At 41.6% G+C, this 14,991-nt stretch overlaps 1 protein-coding gene across 4 annotated transcripts; it reads left to right on the forward strand.

Annotated features, from left to right (window-relative positions):
• Positions 1-1,691: 1,691 nt before the first annotated feature.
• Positions 1,692-14,669, forward strand: LOC101166735 (core histone macro-H2A.2). 4 transcript variants are annotated; one of them, XM_023963453.1, is made up of 9 exons: positions 1,692-1,781; positions 6,750-6,927; positions 7,362-7,468; positions 9,164-9,361; positions 9,526-9,630; positions 11,680-11,779; positions 11,861-11,950; positions 13,389-13,563; positions 14,189-14,669. In XM_023963453.1, the coding sequence occupies exons 1-9, from the start codon at positions 1,707-1,709 to the stop codon at positions 14,352-14,354; spliced, it is 1,194 nt and encodes a 397-aa protein (XP_023819221.1). In that variant the 5' UTR covers positions 1,692-1,706; the 3' UTR covers positions 14,355-14,669. The 4 variants fall into 4 exon arrangements, with proteins under 4 accessions (XP_023819221.1, XP_023819223.1, XP_023819222.1 ...); XM_023963455.1 differs by lacking the exon at positions 1,692-1,781 and adding an exon at positions 1,826-1,950; XM_023963454.1 differs by lacking the exon at positions 1,692-1,781 and adding an exon at positions 1,833-2,264.
• The last annotated feature ends 322 nt before the right edge of the window (positions 14,670-14,991 follow it).

A 14,991-nucleotide genomic window follows, 5' to 3' on the forward strand; every position in this document is an offset into this window, starting at 1 on the left:
AGGGTTAAGGTTACCAGGAGGATTTTGAACAGGATTCTAGAATTAACTGGGATCCAATGGAGTGAAACTAACACAGGAGTGATGTGATCTCTTCTGCTAGTTCCTGCTAACAATCTAGCTGCTGTGTTCTGAACAAGCTGGAGACTTCTTAAGGAACTCTTAGGACACGCTGCTAACAAAGAGTTACAGTAATCCAGTCTAGACGTAACAAATGCATGGATGAGTTTTTCAGCATCACTCTTAGAAAGTATATTTCTGATCTGAGCAATATTCTGCAGGTCAAAAAATGCAGTTCTACACACCTGAGATATGTGAGCCTTAAGTGATAAATCCTGGTCAAATAAAACCCAGAGGTTTCTAACTGTGGAATTGGGGGCTATACTTATGCCATCCAGGGAGACTATCTGAGCAGACAGAGCATCTCTGAGGTTTTTAGGACCAAGTATAATGACCTCAGTTTTTTCTGGGTTCAAGAGGCGGTAATTAATTGTCATCCAGGTCTTGATGTCTCTGATGCAGGCATTCAGTTTCTCTAGATCGTCATTCTGGTCAGGTTTCATGGATAAATACAACTGCGTATCATCAGCATAACAATGAAAACTAATCCTGTGTTTCCTGATTTCCTGATTATGTTTCTGTGGCAACCGCTCTCACCACCAGGTGCGAGCTTGTTAGAAGGCCACACCCCTACAACTTGAGAGCGGGCTACACAAAATCTATAAAACATTTCAAACATTCGACATGAGACCACATGCTATTGTTGAGGCATCTGATTGGTCAGTTTATAAATTGAGTAACTTGCAATAAAGTAAAATTTCATGAAAAAAATAGGATTATGAAGAACATGCTAAAAAGTATCAAAGCTAGAATAGTTATTCAGACCAATGTAACAACTGAATAACAGCTGTTTATTTCTCTATAAAAGTCTGTGAAGTTTTGGCTTCTTGGAGCCAGCGGGTACTTCCTGTTTGGATCGCCAAGGGGGAGGGGTCACTCAGTCCAGTTCTCTTTTACCAGCGGTGCACAAACATTTTGCAAAAAGGACCAGATTTGGTGAGGTGAGAATGTGTGAGGGTCAACGATTTGGACTGCATTCAATGTGATTGCAATATATATATATATATATATATATATATATATATATATATATATATATATATATATATATATATATATATATATATATATATATATATATATATATAGCAGAAATATACATATATACATATATTTTCCTAAGTTACAGTGAATGTCATACTTAAAGACCACAAAAAAAATAAAAACAAAGCTGTCTGGACAAAAAGTTTTGTAAACATTAAATCTGGGTTCATATGAAAAGGTACAAATTATTCATTAATAAAGGTTCACTGTAGACCTCTAAATGTAAATCACACAAACAGGAAACTAACACAAATAGTTATCTTATTCAGCAGTACACAAACCACTGTAACAAATAAATCTGTTCTTTTTGTTAGGCTCGGAAAGTAGCCATGACGGCGCATAACTTAAATCATACAGACAGTTCTTGGAACGTTCTGGGGGCCACATTCTATTGAGTTTATGACAGGAGCTTGCGGGCTGGTAGAAAATTGAATGTGGGCTCACATTTGGGGCCAGACTTTGGACGTGCCTGTCTTAAACAATGGGCTGCAGAGGAGAGAGATGAGATGTCACATGTGTGACTATAAGTCAAAGGTTTTCCTCAAATGCACTGCCGGGATGCAGTCTTGTTGATCAGTAAAGAATGTTTACGTGTTGTCACGTGGTCAACTGTCCGTCAGGTGAGGCTCATCGCTGTCCTCTTTGATAGATCAAAGGCTCTGCGCAGGGCTGTCTGCCATCCGCCGGCAGGAATCATCTATTATCCGTGGCCTGCACAGCCAGCCAGCAGCAAACTACACTAAATCCTCATCTCACGCGCAGATGATTGGAATCGTTTTCATCTGATCGGTTTGTTTTTCATGCTTGGCGTTTCCCCGCTATTGCATTTGTTGTGTCTTTGTAATTTCCCCCTCCGAAGCCATGTTGGGGGGGCGTTTTTTGCAGGATTTTCCCTCTGCTAAATTTTCCCCTTTGCAGCATCGGTAGCACAGAGCCAGCCTCCAACCCGACTGCGCTGCTCTGTCACTGCCTAGCTGGGTTTTTTTTCTTCCTAAGGTTAGGAGGGAAAATATTATTAAAGACAAGGCCGAAACTCTACCCAGCGCCTTCCTCGAGCAAGCGTCTCGTGCTCGGCTGATTCACGTCTCAACCGCTGCAAACAGGTAACGCGGACTGTTTTGTGCGTTTGTGCTATTTTGTCACGGCTCGGCGCACATCCGGATTGAAGGGACGCTTCTCTCCCGTGTGATGATTAAACAGACTAATGGAAGGAGAAGGGGCGGGCGGGGACTGGCTTAAAGAAACGGCTCGTGCCACTAACATTTTGTTGTGGAATTACAAGCAGGTTGTGCTCGGGAACATTTGGTTGAACTAGAAAAACGCCGCCGTCGTCACGCAGCCGACTAAATAAAAGTCTCGGTAAATCAGTGCGCGCGGATAAAGACTCGCTTTTCCGCGAGCCGTGTCAGACTTTTCGATGGTTTATTTTATAGAACAGGACGGTCCTTATGGAAAGTCGACATCGAAACGCTCGCGACACATTTTGCACGTAGCATTTGACAGCGGGGCTCGCGCGCAGCTAGCTCGTCCACAAGCCGCGAGACGGTGCGTCGGTGAAGGGCTCGCGGGTCACAAATGTCGGTCATACGTGTGAAGTGCGCGCGAGCCGCAGCTACAGGCCGCAGCCTATCAGCGCGCACGCGCGCACGGCTCCCTCTGTTTACATGGAAACCACATTTTCCGTTACACTCCTGCCCGCAGTGTCGCACCGAGCAAGCGGACGAATGCTGGACAAATGCTGGCCGAATGCTGGCCTTTCTGTGAACGAACCGAGTTGAAGAATGTCCATTCAACGGATACACGTTTTGTTTACATCAAAGTATCATGAATACATCATTTTACGGTGGTAACTTTAGATAATTCTGTTAGCTAACGTTCAACTCATAATCTGCACGTGTCTCTGTCTTTAGTATAAGAAAAAAATAATAAATAAAAAAACGTAATAGCGTGTTCCCAAAACCAATAACATGCCCAATGTGAAGGTAGCTTTCCATCTGAAAGTCCTGCTAAAGCAACATCACCAAACTTCAGCTCTAACTGCTGAAAGCTCTGAACTCTGCTCTCTACGGAGCCCGTGTCCTGACATTAAGATATAAAAATATATCTTGTTCCCACAGATTAATATCTTGTTCCCACAGGTTATTATGTCGTTCGCACGAAATACTATTCCGTTCCCACAAGATACTTTTCCGTTCCCACAAGATACTATTGCGTTCCCTCAAAATACTATTCCGTTCCCTCGAAATGATTAACTCGTGCGAACGCAATAATTATGTCGTTCGAACGCAATAATTAATCCGTTCGAACGCAATAATTATTCACGTCATAAGTCATTCACGCGGATATGCTCTCTGTACGCCGGCAAAAGCCGCTTTCAGCGGTAACTTCCGTGTCTCTGTGACCCATATTCGTTCAAAAAAGGAACATGAAAAACAAAAATGATCACTTTATTACCGTCTCAATGAATATAAGAAAAATATCAAAACATTTATGATAACTAGGCTGCTTTGTCAAACGATAGCTCCTGCTAGGCTAGCTCCGCCGCAGAGCTCTCTGTCTGATCATGTATGCCGGCATTTGGGCAACTGGCTGGTCGGTTGACAGACAGCTGATATTGTAGTTTAGGGTCGAATAGGAATAATAATATTCAGGACTTGTCTTTTATTAACTTTAGCAGTCAGTATCTTTACATTCGAAGGCTATTAGGCTACATGCTAACTGACTAGCCGATCATTTCCTGTTATTAATTTACGTCATAGATTTACAGCAGATAACTTCACATTTCTGTCTGTGTGTGTCTCATTACATTGCATTGAAGACACGGAGGATGTTTAGAGAACAGATTTATTTATTTTAAAAAGCACAGAAGCATCCATCGTATTCACGTTCACATCATCTGGTACGCCCTCAGTCATCTTGCTGCAAAAGCCGCTTCCTGCCGCTACTTCCGTGTCTCTGTGAGCATTCAATAGGGGTAAAAATAAAAGCAAGAATGGTCGATCTGTTATTTTCTCGATGAAAATCTGAAAAATATCATATTAAGCTGGATGCTTCGCCTAAAGCACTTACCTTTAGCTTGTAGCATAACAATAATAGCAGTACGTCCCGTTTCCCAGAGTGCTTTGCTGCCAATCACTAGCCAATCACCGTGTCCCTGTGACCAAGGTCTAACAACAAGACCAATGATTGGCCAGTGATTTGCAGCAAAGCACTCTGGGAAACGGGACGTACTGCTATTGTTGTTATGCTACAAGCTAAAGGTAAGTGCTTTAGGCGAAGCATCCAGCTTAATATGATATTTTTCAGATTTTCATCGAGAAAATAACAGATCGACCATTCTTGCTTTTATTTTTACCCCTATTGAATGCTCACAGAGACACGGAAGTAGCGGCAGGAAGCGGCTTTTGCAGCAAGATGACTGAGGGCGTACCAGATGATGTGAACGTGAATACGATGGATGCTTCTGTGCTTTTTGAAATAAATAAATCTGTTCTCTAAACATCCTCCGTGTCTTCAATGCAATGTAATGAGACACACACAGACAGAAATGTGAAGGTATCTGCTGTAAATCTATGACGTAAATTAATAACAGGAAATGATCGGCTAGTCAGTTAGCATGTAGCCTAATAGCCTTCGAATGTAAAGATACTGACTGCTAAAGTTAATAAAAGACAAGTCCTGAATATTATTATTCCTATTCGACCCTAAACTACAATATCAGCTGTCTGACAACAGACCAGCCAGTTGCCCAAATGCCGGCATACATGATCAGAGAGCTCTGCGGCGGAGCTAGTAGTAGCCTAGCAAGAGCTATCGTATGATGACAAAGCAGCCTAGTAGTTATCATAAATCTTTTGATATTTTTCTTATATTCATTGAGACAGTAATAAAGTGATCATTTTTGTTTTTCATGTTCCTTTTTTGAACGAATATGGGTCACAGAGACACGGAAGTTACCGCTGAAAGCGGCTTTTGCCGGCGTACAGAGAGCATATCCGCGTGAATGACTTATGACGTGAATAATTATTGCGTTCGAACGGATTAATTATTGCGTTCGAACGACATAATTATTGCGTTCGCACGAGTTAATCATTTCGAGGGAACGGAATAGTATTTTGAGGGAACGCAATAGTATCTTGTGGGAACGGAAAAGTATCTTGTGGGAACGGAATAGTATTTTGTGCGAACGACATAATAACCTGTGGGAACAAGATATTAATCTGTGGGAACAAGATATATTTTTATATCTTAATGTCAGGACACGGGCTCCGTAGCTCTCAGATGTGCACATAAAATAAACATTTGCTTCTTTAACTGAAAACGTTTAACAAGCATGTATAGCATGTATAATAAGTATACAAATAATGCATTTATTACACATTTAAAATGGAAACAAATCATTTTATTTAGGACACATTCTTTTTTCTAAATCTGTACATTTAAAACAATGAATCTGTGTTTTAAGATGAAAATGATGTTCTTCGTATTTTTATCACGCTTTTGTGGCATTTTTCCGATGATTGATGTGAAGAAAATTACACTCAAAACTGCATTTCTCAGTTTTCTTTTTAAATCCAAATTGTTATGAATCAGGAACAGATGAAAAAAATGTTCATATTTTTGATAAAATGTACAAAACTGCACGGCTGGGTAGCTCAGATATTGCTCACCATTTTTGTTTCATCGCTGATGTTAGCATTGGGGCAGGAGGTGCTGTAAGCTAGTGGGAGAGAGTGTAAACAGAGAGCTCTCAGCTAATGGGAGGGGAAGGGGGTGAGGTGGAAGAAGTGGATCTTTAAAGTCTGATTATGAATGCAAGTGTGTTCTCCTCTGACATGAAGTAATCAAATGTTACTCTGAATTTCACTTAACTTGTTTTGCACAGCATCATTATGTCATAACATCATTTACCGAGTGACCTTCCTTCAAAATAAAAGCACATATATGGTGACGTGGTAAGGTTTATTAAACCTTAACAGCATAGAATTTACAGACCTACAGTCAGAAAAAGGTTACACACAAGTGGAAAGCATTCAACATGGTTATTATTCTCAAAAGTTTAAGGCTCTTTAAAAGACCTAAGGATCCAAATCGATCAAATCCAGAGAATCTGAAAGAAAAGGCTTCAGAGCCGCATCTTCACAGACTTTCTAAAGGTGTTCAGTAATTTAGAATATTTTGAAATCTAATTTGTTTGGATAGTTTTTTTTTGAAAAAAAGATAAACACAATGCCAACATTGACATGTTCAGTCACTGAAAGAAAAAATACATATAACGTCAGTAGAAACACCTCATACTGACTGTAGTGCATGCTGGGAAATGAAGTCATGGTTTACGACGGGTGGGAAAAAGTTTTTCACCAAACGTGGGATACTGACACAGAACGCAGGCAGAAATGATGGAAGTCTTTGCATCTTTGGATGCAGCAGCAGTGTAGTAAGTTTTTGCTTCAGGATCTTTGTTCTTGCACAGAAATTCTTTCTATAAAGTGAAACACCTGAGAAAGTTTCTACTCCTTTTTTAATGACTGCACAGGAAGATGAACATTTCCTCACAATGTAATTGACTGACTTTTGTTTTTGTCCAGAATAAAATGTCAGCCAGAGGAGGAAAGAAGAAGGTCACCAAGCTGTCCCGATCATCCAGGGCAGGCGTCATCTTCCCGGTTGGCAGGATGATGAGATACCTGCGTACCGGCACACACAAATACCGCATCGGCATGGGCGCACCCGTCTACATGGCAGCTGTCATCGAGTATCTGGCAGGTATGAAGGAAGTCCAGGTCTGCTTGGGCAACCTCAACGGAAACTCTTCTTTTGAACGTGTTTGAATGTGTGTAACCCTTGTGCTATCTTAGATGACCCCCCCTTACATTGACGTGTTCTCCCTACCATGACAAAGGTGGATAAAGGTGGAAAGATTTCATGTAATCCATGGACACCAGTGAAGATCACAAATCATTGAAGAAAAAAGGCTCAGAGCACTGTCTAGTGGGTCTAGATGACCCCACTCCCAATGATAAAGTGCCTAGGATAGCACAAGGGTTACAACAGAAACTCACTCGTCATCTCAAACGTTCCCCTCAGCGTCTTTCTCGTGACTTCACAACGAGATGACGGAACGGAGAAAAGAAGGAGAACATATCAGAGTGGAACGATTCCAACACAAGCTAACCTCTGCTGTCTTTGTGTCTCTACAGCCGAGATCCTGGAGCTGGCAGGAAACGCAGCACGAGACAACAAGAAAGGCCGAATAACGCCGCGACACATCAAGCTGGCTGTGGCCAACGACGAGGAACTCAATCAGGTGAGCGCTGCTCCACAGGAGGATTCTCACCTGACAGCAGCTGATGGTTCCTAGAGAAAACTTGGCAAACCACGAGCCAACGTTTGTGACCGGAAAAGGTGACATGTTGGAGCTTCAGTCCAGTTCCAGTGTTCGTGTAGGCTTACCGGTACCGCCTTTCTCTGTGGTTCAAGTTCCAAATGTCGGAGAAACACTGCTTTCTACAGTTTCCACATAAAAAGGTTTGGTTGCAAAGGGTGAAAGGAGAATTACAAAGAGAATTTGACTGCTGAGTGTTACCACAGAGTGATAGGGCCTCCATGAATATGAAACATTAATATAATTATCAGAATAAACACAGTTGTAAAATTATGAGAGAAAGGTCAACATTTAATAATTGAGAATTCTCGGGATTCAAGTTATAAATGTATATGAGCCAAACGGCAGTTTACTAAGAAAAATAGCAACAAAAAAGACACAATATTGTGTTTCAGAACGAGAGACTTTGGGCGCATTGTTACTTCAGCGTTTGGTTCACTAATGAGAAAATATTCAAATAATAAGGAAATATGAAGTCTTATAGTGAGTCAGCATCGTTTTAGTAGAAGGACATTAAGAAGGAAATTCTCGATCCACAGAAAGAGGATTTCTGGCCGTCGCTATTACAGTTGCAGAGGTTCAAATCCATTCTGGCACAAAAACTTAATGGCTGCATTGATGGATTTAGATGGAGGCTACCGTATTCTCTAAAAAGCTCAGCTTTTTCCTTGTGAAACTACAACCTTTGGCTCATCATTATACAACTTTTTACTGTTTAATTTTTTCTTTCACGGTGGCCCAAATAATGCCAGCCATGACGGCCTGTAGACCAGGTCAAATAAAGGTGGTGATGTGTTCAGGGGAGAACAGAGAGAACAGCGTCACATTTGCAGCTGTTTGGTTTCTCTAGCCCTTGTACTATCCTAGGCACTTTAGCATTGGGAGTTGGGTCATCTAGACCCACTAGACAGTGCTCTGAACCTTTTTTCTTCAATGATTTGTGATCTTCACTGGTGTCCATGGATGACATGAAATCTTTCCACCTTTAACCACCTTTGTCAAGGTAGGAAGAACACGTCAAACTAAGGGTGGGGGGGGTCATCTAAGATAGCACAAGGGTTAAAAGTAGATATATTGGTAAAAAGCAGCTTGATAAAAAAGATTTCCCTGCAGTGATGAAAATTGGGAGTTTAATGAGGGTTAAACTCCTGAAAAGACAAGTTTAAACCCCTGAAAGCCCCACTCCAAGGAAAATGATGTTTCTGGTGTTTTTAACGTGTTCTTGTGGAATTTTTCTGATGATGGGGGACATTTAAATTACATTTCTGAGTATTGCTGTGAATCTGGAGAAGACAAAAACATGCTGCTGGATAAAAAGATCTTATTTGTGATGTAGAAAATATGCTACAAGCTCGCTGCCATGAGCTCTCAGCATTAGGGAAGGGAAGGGGGGCGGGGTCGCCACATTCAGAAGTGAATTTCTACGGAACTCCTGCTGCCCTGCAGAAACTATGTCCCAGAAAACAACACAGATTGTTTTGCTTTAGTGTATCATCAAAATGAAATGTCCATTGGGAATGCTTTGACTTTAGATCAGAAGATGATCAGCGTGGGACTTTACACACCAGAGCAGCTGTGCTGCTGATAATCAATCACACGCGTTTCTGTGTCTGTCAGCTTCTGAGAGGAGTAACCATATCCAATGGGGGGGTCCTGCCTCGCATCCACCCAGAGCTGCTCTCCAAGAAGAGAGGCAGCCGAGTGAAGACGGACAGCCAGGCGTCCGTCCCTGACAAGCAAGAAGAGCGCTCAAAAAGCAAGAAGCCCGTCAAAGCCTTCAAGAAGGTCAAAGGCAAGCGAGGCCGCAGGCCAAAGGTACTGTATCTGTTACTCCTCTGAGATTCTTTTGACTCATAAAGTAAAACAACGTTCACATCGTTTTAACCAAAACGGTGTGGGGAAAAGTCAGGGTAAAGTTTTTCCTCAAGCTGAAGTCAAAGTTTCAGGACCTGACAAACCTCTCCCCTCCTCTGTCAAAGGGCACAGACAACGACAGAGACTCAGTAGCAACGTCTGCCATGGAAGATGGACCCGGAGATGGATTCACTATCCTGTCAACCAAGAGCTTATTTCTGGGACAGAAGGTAGGTAGAAGGAAGGAGCTGCTTCAATCTGGGCCCTGAAGCCGTGGGAGGCGTCAGCACTTCAGTTCAGCAGACGTCCTCACTGTTCATTTACAACATCCTAAAACTCCCTTCTACAGGCAGACTTTGGACAGCACAGGACTGGCTCTGCCACTGTCTTTTACTTAGCTTTGTTATTCATTTATTATGTTATATGAAAGGGATAATGGCCTTTGGTAGGGGTGAAGGGAAAAATCGATTCTGCTATTTATCGCGATATTTCATTTGGTCATACTAGTATCAATTTAAAATGCTGTCAAGGCAATATGTATTTAATTATTTATTAGCATCTTTCAGTTTTTCCACTTAAACCCCTCTGTGTGGAAGGGTCAAAGCTCCTTATCCTGCTTACACAAAAGAAAGACGTATTCATTCAATTATAAATATTCTAAAATTGTTATTTTCTTAGGCTTAAACTGTTTTTAAAAAGAAGCAGACTTTGATGCGCGGTGCGGCGCGTTGTCATGGTAACGACTATCGAGCTGTAAAGGCAGAGGTCGCCCTGCAGCAGCAGAAGAACGTGGTTTAAATGCTGGACGTCATATCAAGTCGTCCACAGCATCGTTTTAGAGGAAAGTTCACCTCTTACCGCGTGTTTTTGATCAGACAGTGAGGCTAAATTTATTTCAAAGACACAAGTTTCCTAAATCACTTTTGTTGATTACATTTGTATCAACAAACCAACAATTTATTTCATTAAATGATACTTAAATTATTTATTCACTGTGTATCAAGCAATAAGACAAGACAGACGACAAACTCTTTCAAATTATAGTCAACATTATGGTTGATGTTCAAATCCCGTAGAGATCCTGTCATGTCCATCACAGAGACATTAGAAGGACAGAGATCTTTTCTACTGTCTTTCTGTTGTGATGAACTCCAGAGTAACGTCTGTCCACCTCTGCTCTGAGTGTCTGTTGTTCCAGCAACCGACTGGTGTTTAGGCCGACGCAATGATATAGAACGTTCAGGCAATGTGACTGGAACCTCATTCATAGGTGTCCATTATGTGAGGGTTAATGGCCGACGAAGTGTGCATTATTACTTTTTAACTGGAAGCCTGAACCATCCGACGCGAAGCGGGGGACGGTTGCTTCCGCGAAGTGCGTTAAAAAGTGATAACGCACACTTTGAAAGCCATTAACCCGCTTATACCATGGTCACTTACAAAAGCAACACATATGAACCAGTTTTTAGTCCTTAATTCTTGTTTCTTGTTCCGATTTGGATCGCTTTTCTCACAAAAAGCGGACTGACACGTAACATATAGTCCGCGTCGCGCCGCACCACCGCTTCAGTCAGGATTCGGCGATATATATAAATGCTGATCTTTCCGATGGGTTGATTAAAGCATCAGTTCAGAGAGAAAGTTCACCTCTTACCGCTTGTTTTTGTCCAAATGATGAAGCTAAAGGTTGTTTTAAAGAAGCCGGCGCAGTGATACGAAACATTTAAACTAGGTGACTAGGTGAACTTCTTCTTTCACCGTGCGGTTATCACTGTGGTATATCACTTTTTAATGCACACCCAGCAGCCAATCAGAATCGAGTATTCACCCTGACCATAGTATAACCCTTTTTTAATAAACACCCTGTAGCCAATCAGAATTGTAAATTCACCCCAACCATGGTGTCCAGTTTTATATTTTACTGTTAGTTTTTACCCCTTTAACACCAGAAATGTTGTCGGCGACAACTTAACGAGACGCTGATTGACACACCAGGACCCTTGGAGTGGTGTGGAGAAAAGCAGCACTTTGCTTACATAAAGTGTTGCATTTCTCTGCTTCTGGTGTCAAAGGGTTAATTCTGTTTTTAATGTTTAGAGTTCAGTTTGACTTCAGTAATGGTGTCGATAAAGTAATGGATTGATGGCTCTCTATAAAGTCACAGACTTCCACTGACACCAGTCATCAACACACTGAACCTGTAATTCTGTGAACAAAGATGTTGATTTAAAAACAAAATCAATGTAAGAAAAACTCCTGATGCTTTTGTGAATTTGCAGCTTTCACTAACAGAAAGTGAAATCAGCAAGATTGGCTTCATCAAGGTGGAGGCGATAATCAACCCAACCAACGCGGAGATGGACCTCAAAGATGGAGTGGGTAAGGGTCAGACTGGACCTGACATGAACCCAAAAAACACAGAGATCTCCGGGAACTCCCCTCACCGTCTGCTCCTTTCAGGAGGCGCGCTGGAAAAAGCTGGAGGCCGAGAATTCCTGGAGGGTGTGAAGGAGCTGAGGAAAGCACAGGGCCCCCTGGAGGTGGCATCAGGTACTGAAGGTCCAAGACAAACTGCTGCTGATCTTTGACCCAACCAGACATTTGTCAGACGGAAAGTCTGATGTTTGTCATTTGTAATTTTTTAATTTTTTTAAAATCTTTAAAAAAAACTAAACAAACTTATAACGTGTTGTAGTCCTGGGCTTTTTTGAGCTTTTTTTTTAATACTATTTTACAATTAGCTCTTATTTTAATTCTATTACATAATAATTCAATTTCTGAGTAGTAAATTTAGTCTTTTCTTACAGCAAATACCACAAAAAGTGAGAACAAATTGTTCAAATGTTTTATAACAAAGACCAAAAGTTTATATATATATATATATATATATATATATATATATATATATATATATATATATATATATATATATATATATATATATATATATATATATATATATATATATATATATATATATATATATATATATATGATAAAAGTTCTTAGACAATGTTGCTGTTCGCTCGTTCTCTTCACTATGGGAACGCCGTGTGCACCAACATTTATATTTATGCAATAATTAAGCTTTATTCTGAAATGTGCTTTTCTGCAGTCCGGACTTTCTAGAAACACAGATGAATTTCTACAGGGCTTTAGGTGTAAACACACAACATCTGCTGTATTTGTAGTAAGGAATCCATTCACAAAATAAACTCCAAGTGTCAGTGAGTCATTAAAATCCCTGGAGTATAAAAATAACTGCAAACCACGTTTGTACAAGAAGTTATGAATCATTTGTTGAGATTAATTTCTACATTTTCTGTATTGATCTCAAATGTGGTCGTGGTCACCTAAGTTACCAAGACGCTGACTGAAATGATCCTTTAATGACTGCAATGACATGCAGTTAAAGGTTGTTTCAGGATCATTTTCATGGCAGGAAGGACTATAATTCACTCTACAACATTCTACAGTGGATCCAAATTGCTATTGTAAAAGCAGAAGCAGCAACGTTTCCAATTTCCAATATTGATGTCATTTTCCAATCGCTTGGCCATGACTGTGTTGTGCGTAATATTGTGGAACAGTGACGTTGAAGGTTTTTAGTTCTGTGTCTCTAAGTCACTGAACACAGCCGACGTGGTTGGCAGACACACCGGTGCGTTTGGAAACTTAACTTGGTTTTCCAAACATCTCCGTTTTTCACAAACGTTTGTAATCCTGCCCGAAGAACAGAAGGGGGGGGGGGGGGGGCACACACACTTGCAAGCTATGGCTGTCATGTTAGATCTGACCCCTCGTGTTCATGTGACTGTTGGATGCTAAAATTCAACCATAATTGGAGCCGTTAAGATCAAGCAGACAAAAACATGTTTTAGTATTAAACTCCTGTCCAGCTCTGATTTCAAACCACAGAGGAGCGAGCTGAGAGGCGCTCCTTCTTCAGAAACCCAACCAAGCGGGGGCTTTTCTTTCTTTCTTACAGTGGCGGTGAGCCAGGCCAGCGGCATGGCGGCCCGCTTCATCATCCACTGCAACGTCCCTCAGTGGGGCTCCGAAAAGTGCGAGGACCAGCTGGAGAAGTCGGTGAAGAGCTGCCTGACAGCAGCTGAGGACAAGAAGCTGAAGTCTGTGGCTTTCCCTTCGCTTCCAGCTGGACGGTGAGCTCCATAGAACATAGTTTCTGCAGAGCAGCAGTTCATTAGAACATTAGCACCTGGGCGGGCGGGACTGTTGGCACATAGCAACCCCGCCCCCGTTCCTCTCTGTTGCTGAAAGCAGGCAGCTTGAGGCCTGCCCAGTGTGTTTATGACATCACAACTAAGTTCTCTATCAAATGGCGTTTTTTCATCTGTTCCTGGTTTAGTAAAGAAATACTCAGAAATGCAACTTTTAATCTTAGTTTTCTTCATATATGTGTTCCGTGTTCATGTGAAAAATGCCTGAAAACATGTAAAAACTCTACTTTCATTGGAGTGGGTCTTTAAACTTTGATTCCAGCGCACATCCTGTATGTTTTCATTTACATATATGTGGATGGAAGCACGGATACATAATCAATTTAAAAGGAAGGGTTTTGAATAATTTAGTGCTTAATCAGGAAAAAAAAAGGAAAAATTACGCTTTTTATTATTTTGAAAGAACTGTGATTAAGGAATTCCTAATTGTGAGAAATAGTGAATGACGAGCAGATTGAAGTCGTCCTTGCAGCTGCAGTTTCCTCCCAGCAGGAGGCGCTGTAGATCCGCTCCAGAGCAGGTCTAATCTTTCCGGTTCTTCTTTCAGGAACGGGTTTCCCAAGCAAACGGCAGCTCAGCTCATCCTCAAGGCCATCTCCAACCACTTTGTGTCGTCCAGCAGCTCGTCCCTGAAAAACATTTACTTTGTTCTGTTCGACAGCGAGAGCATCGGCATTTACCTCCAGGAAATGGCCAAGCTGGACACCAAGTGAGGGCTGCGGGCGGGTTAGGTGGGTGGGGGCTTGTTGATCATGTTGTGAGTGGTGTAGCTACAGCAGTAGGACCCCTGATGTGGAGTCTGCTCTGGGGGGGTGGGGGTGGGGTGTTTGTCAGTGCTTTTCAGTTTGTTCCTTCAAAAGTCCCCATTCTTTGCTGAACAGAGGATCTACGTTGTTCCCGTTTCTCTGGTGTTTTTACATTCCATGTACAAATAGACAAGAATGGATTTTGTTCCTCTGGCCTCTGTAGTTTCTGATAACTGTGGTTCTGATTCTGCTTTCAAATAAAATTCTGATGTTTTCAGATTGCTCAGAGTTTTTTTTTTTGTGGCTTGTTTCTGAAATCAGAAACAGCTTTTCTTCTGGACATGATGTCTGCAGAGCAACGCTGCTACGGAGCTGTCATCTGTCACCTTGACCCTCTTCACGTCCTCATGCCTTTGATGAAGGACGGACATCCCAGCATGTCTGCTCTAAACCTAACCCAACACAAACCCACACACACAAACGAATGCACGCAAACACACACAAAAATCCACGCACACAAATGCACACCCACTTTGTCCAGAGAGGAACTGGTACTAGATGAAGAAGTCTGGAGAAGTATGTTAGAGCAGTGCAGGACATGTAT

Source organism: Oryzias latipes, chromosome 15, assembly GCF_002234675.1.
Source record: "Oryzias latipes chromosome 15, ASM223467v1".
NCBI lineage: Eukaryota > Metazoa > Chordata > Actinopteri > Beloniformes > Adrianichthyidae > Oryzias > Oryzias latipes.

Coding starts and splice junctions, on each gene's coding strand:
- LOC101166735 (XM_004076917.4), top strand. CDS start 6,482: ATGAAGTCATGGTTTACGACGGGTGGGAAAAAGTTTTTCACCAAACGT. Junction 7,469..9,163: donor ACGACGAGGAACTCAATCAG/GTGAGCGCTGCT, acceptor TGTGTCTGTCAG/CTTCTGAGAGGAGTAACCAT. Junction 11,780..11,860: donor GGACCTCAAAGATGGAGTGG/GTAAGGGTCAGA, acceptor TGCTCCTTTCAG/GAGGCGCGCTGGAAAAAGCT.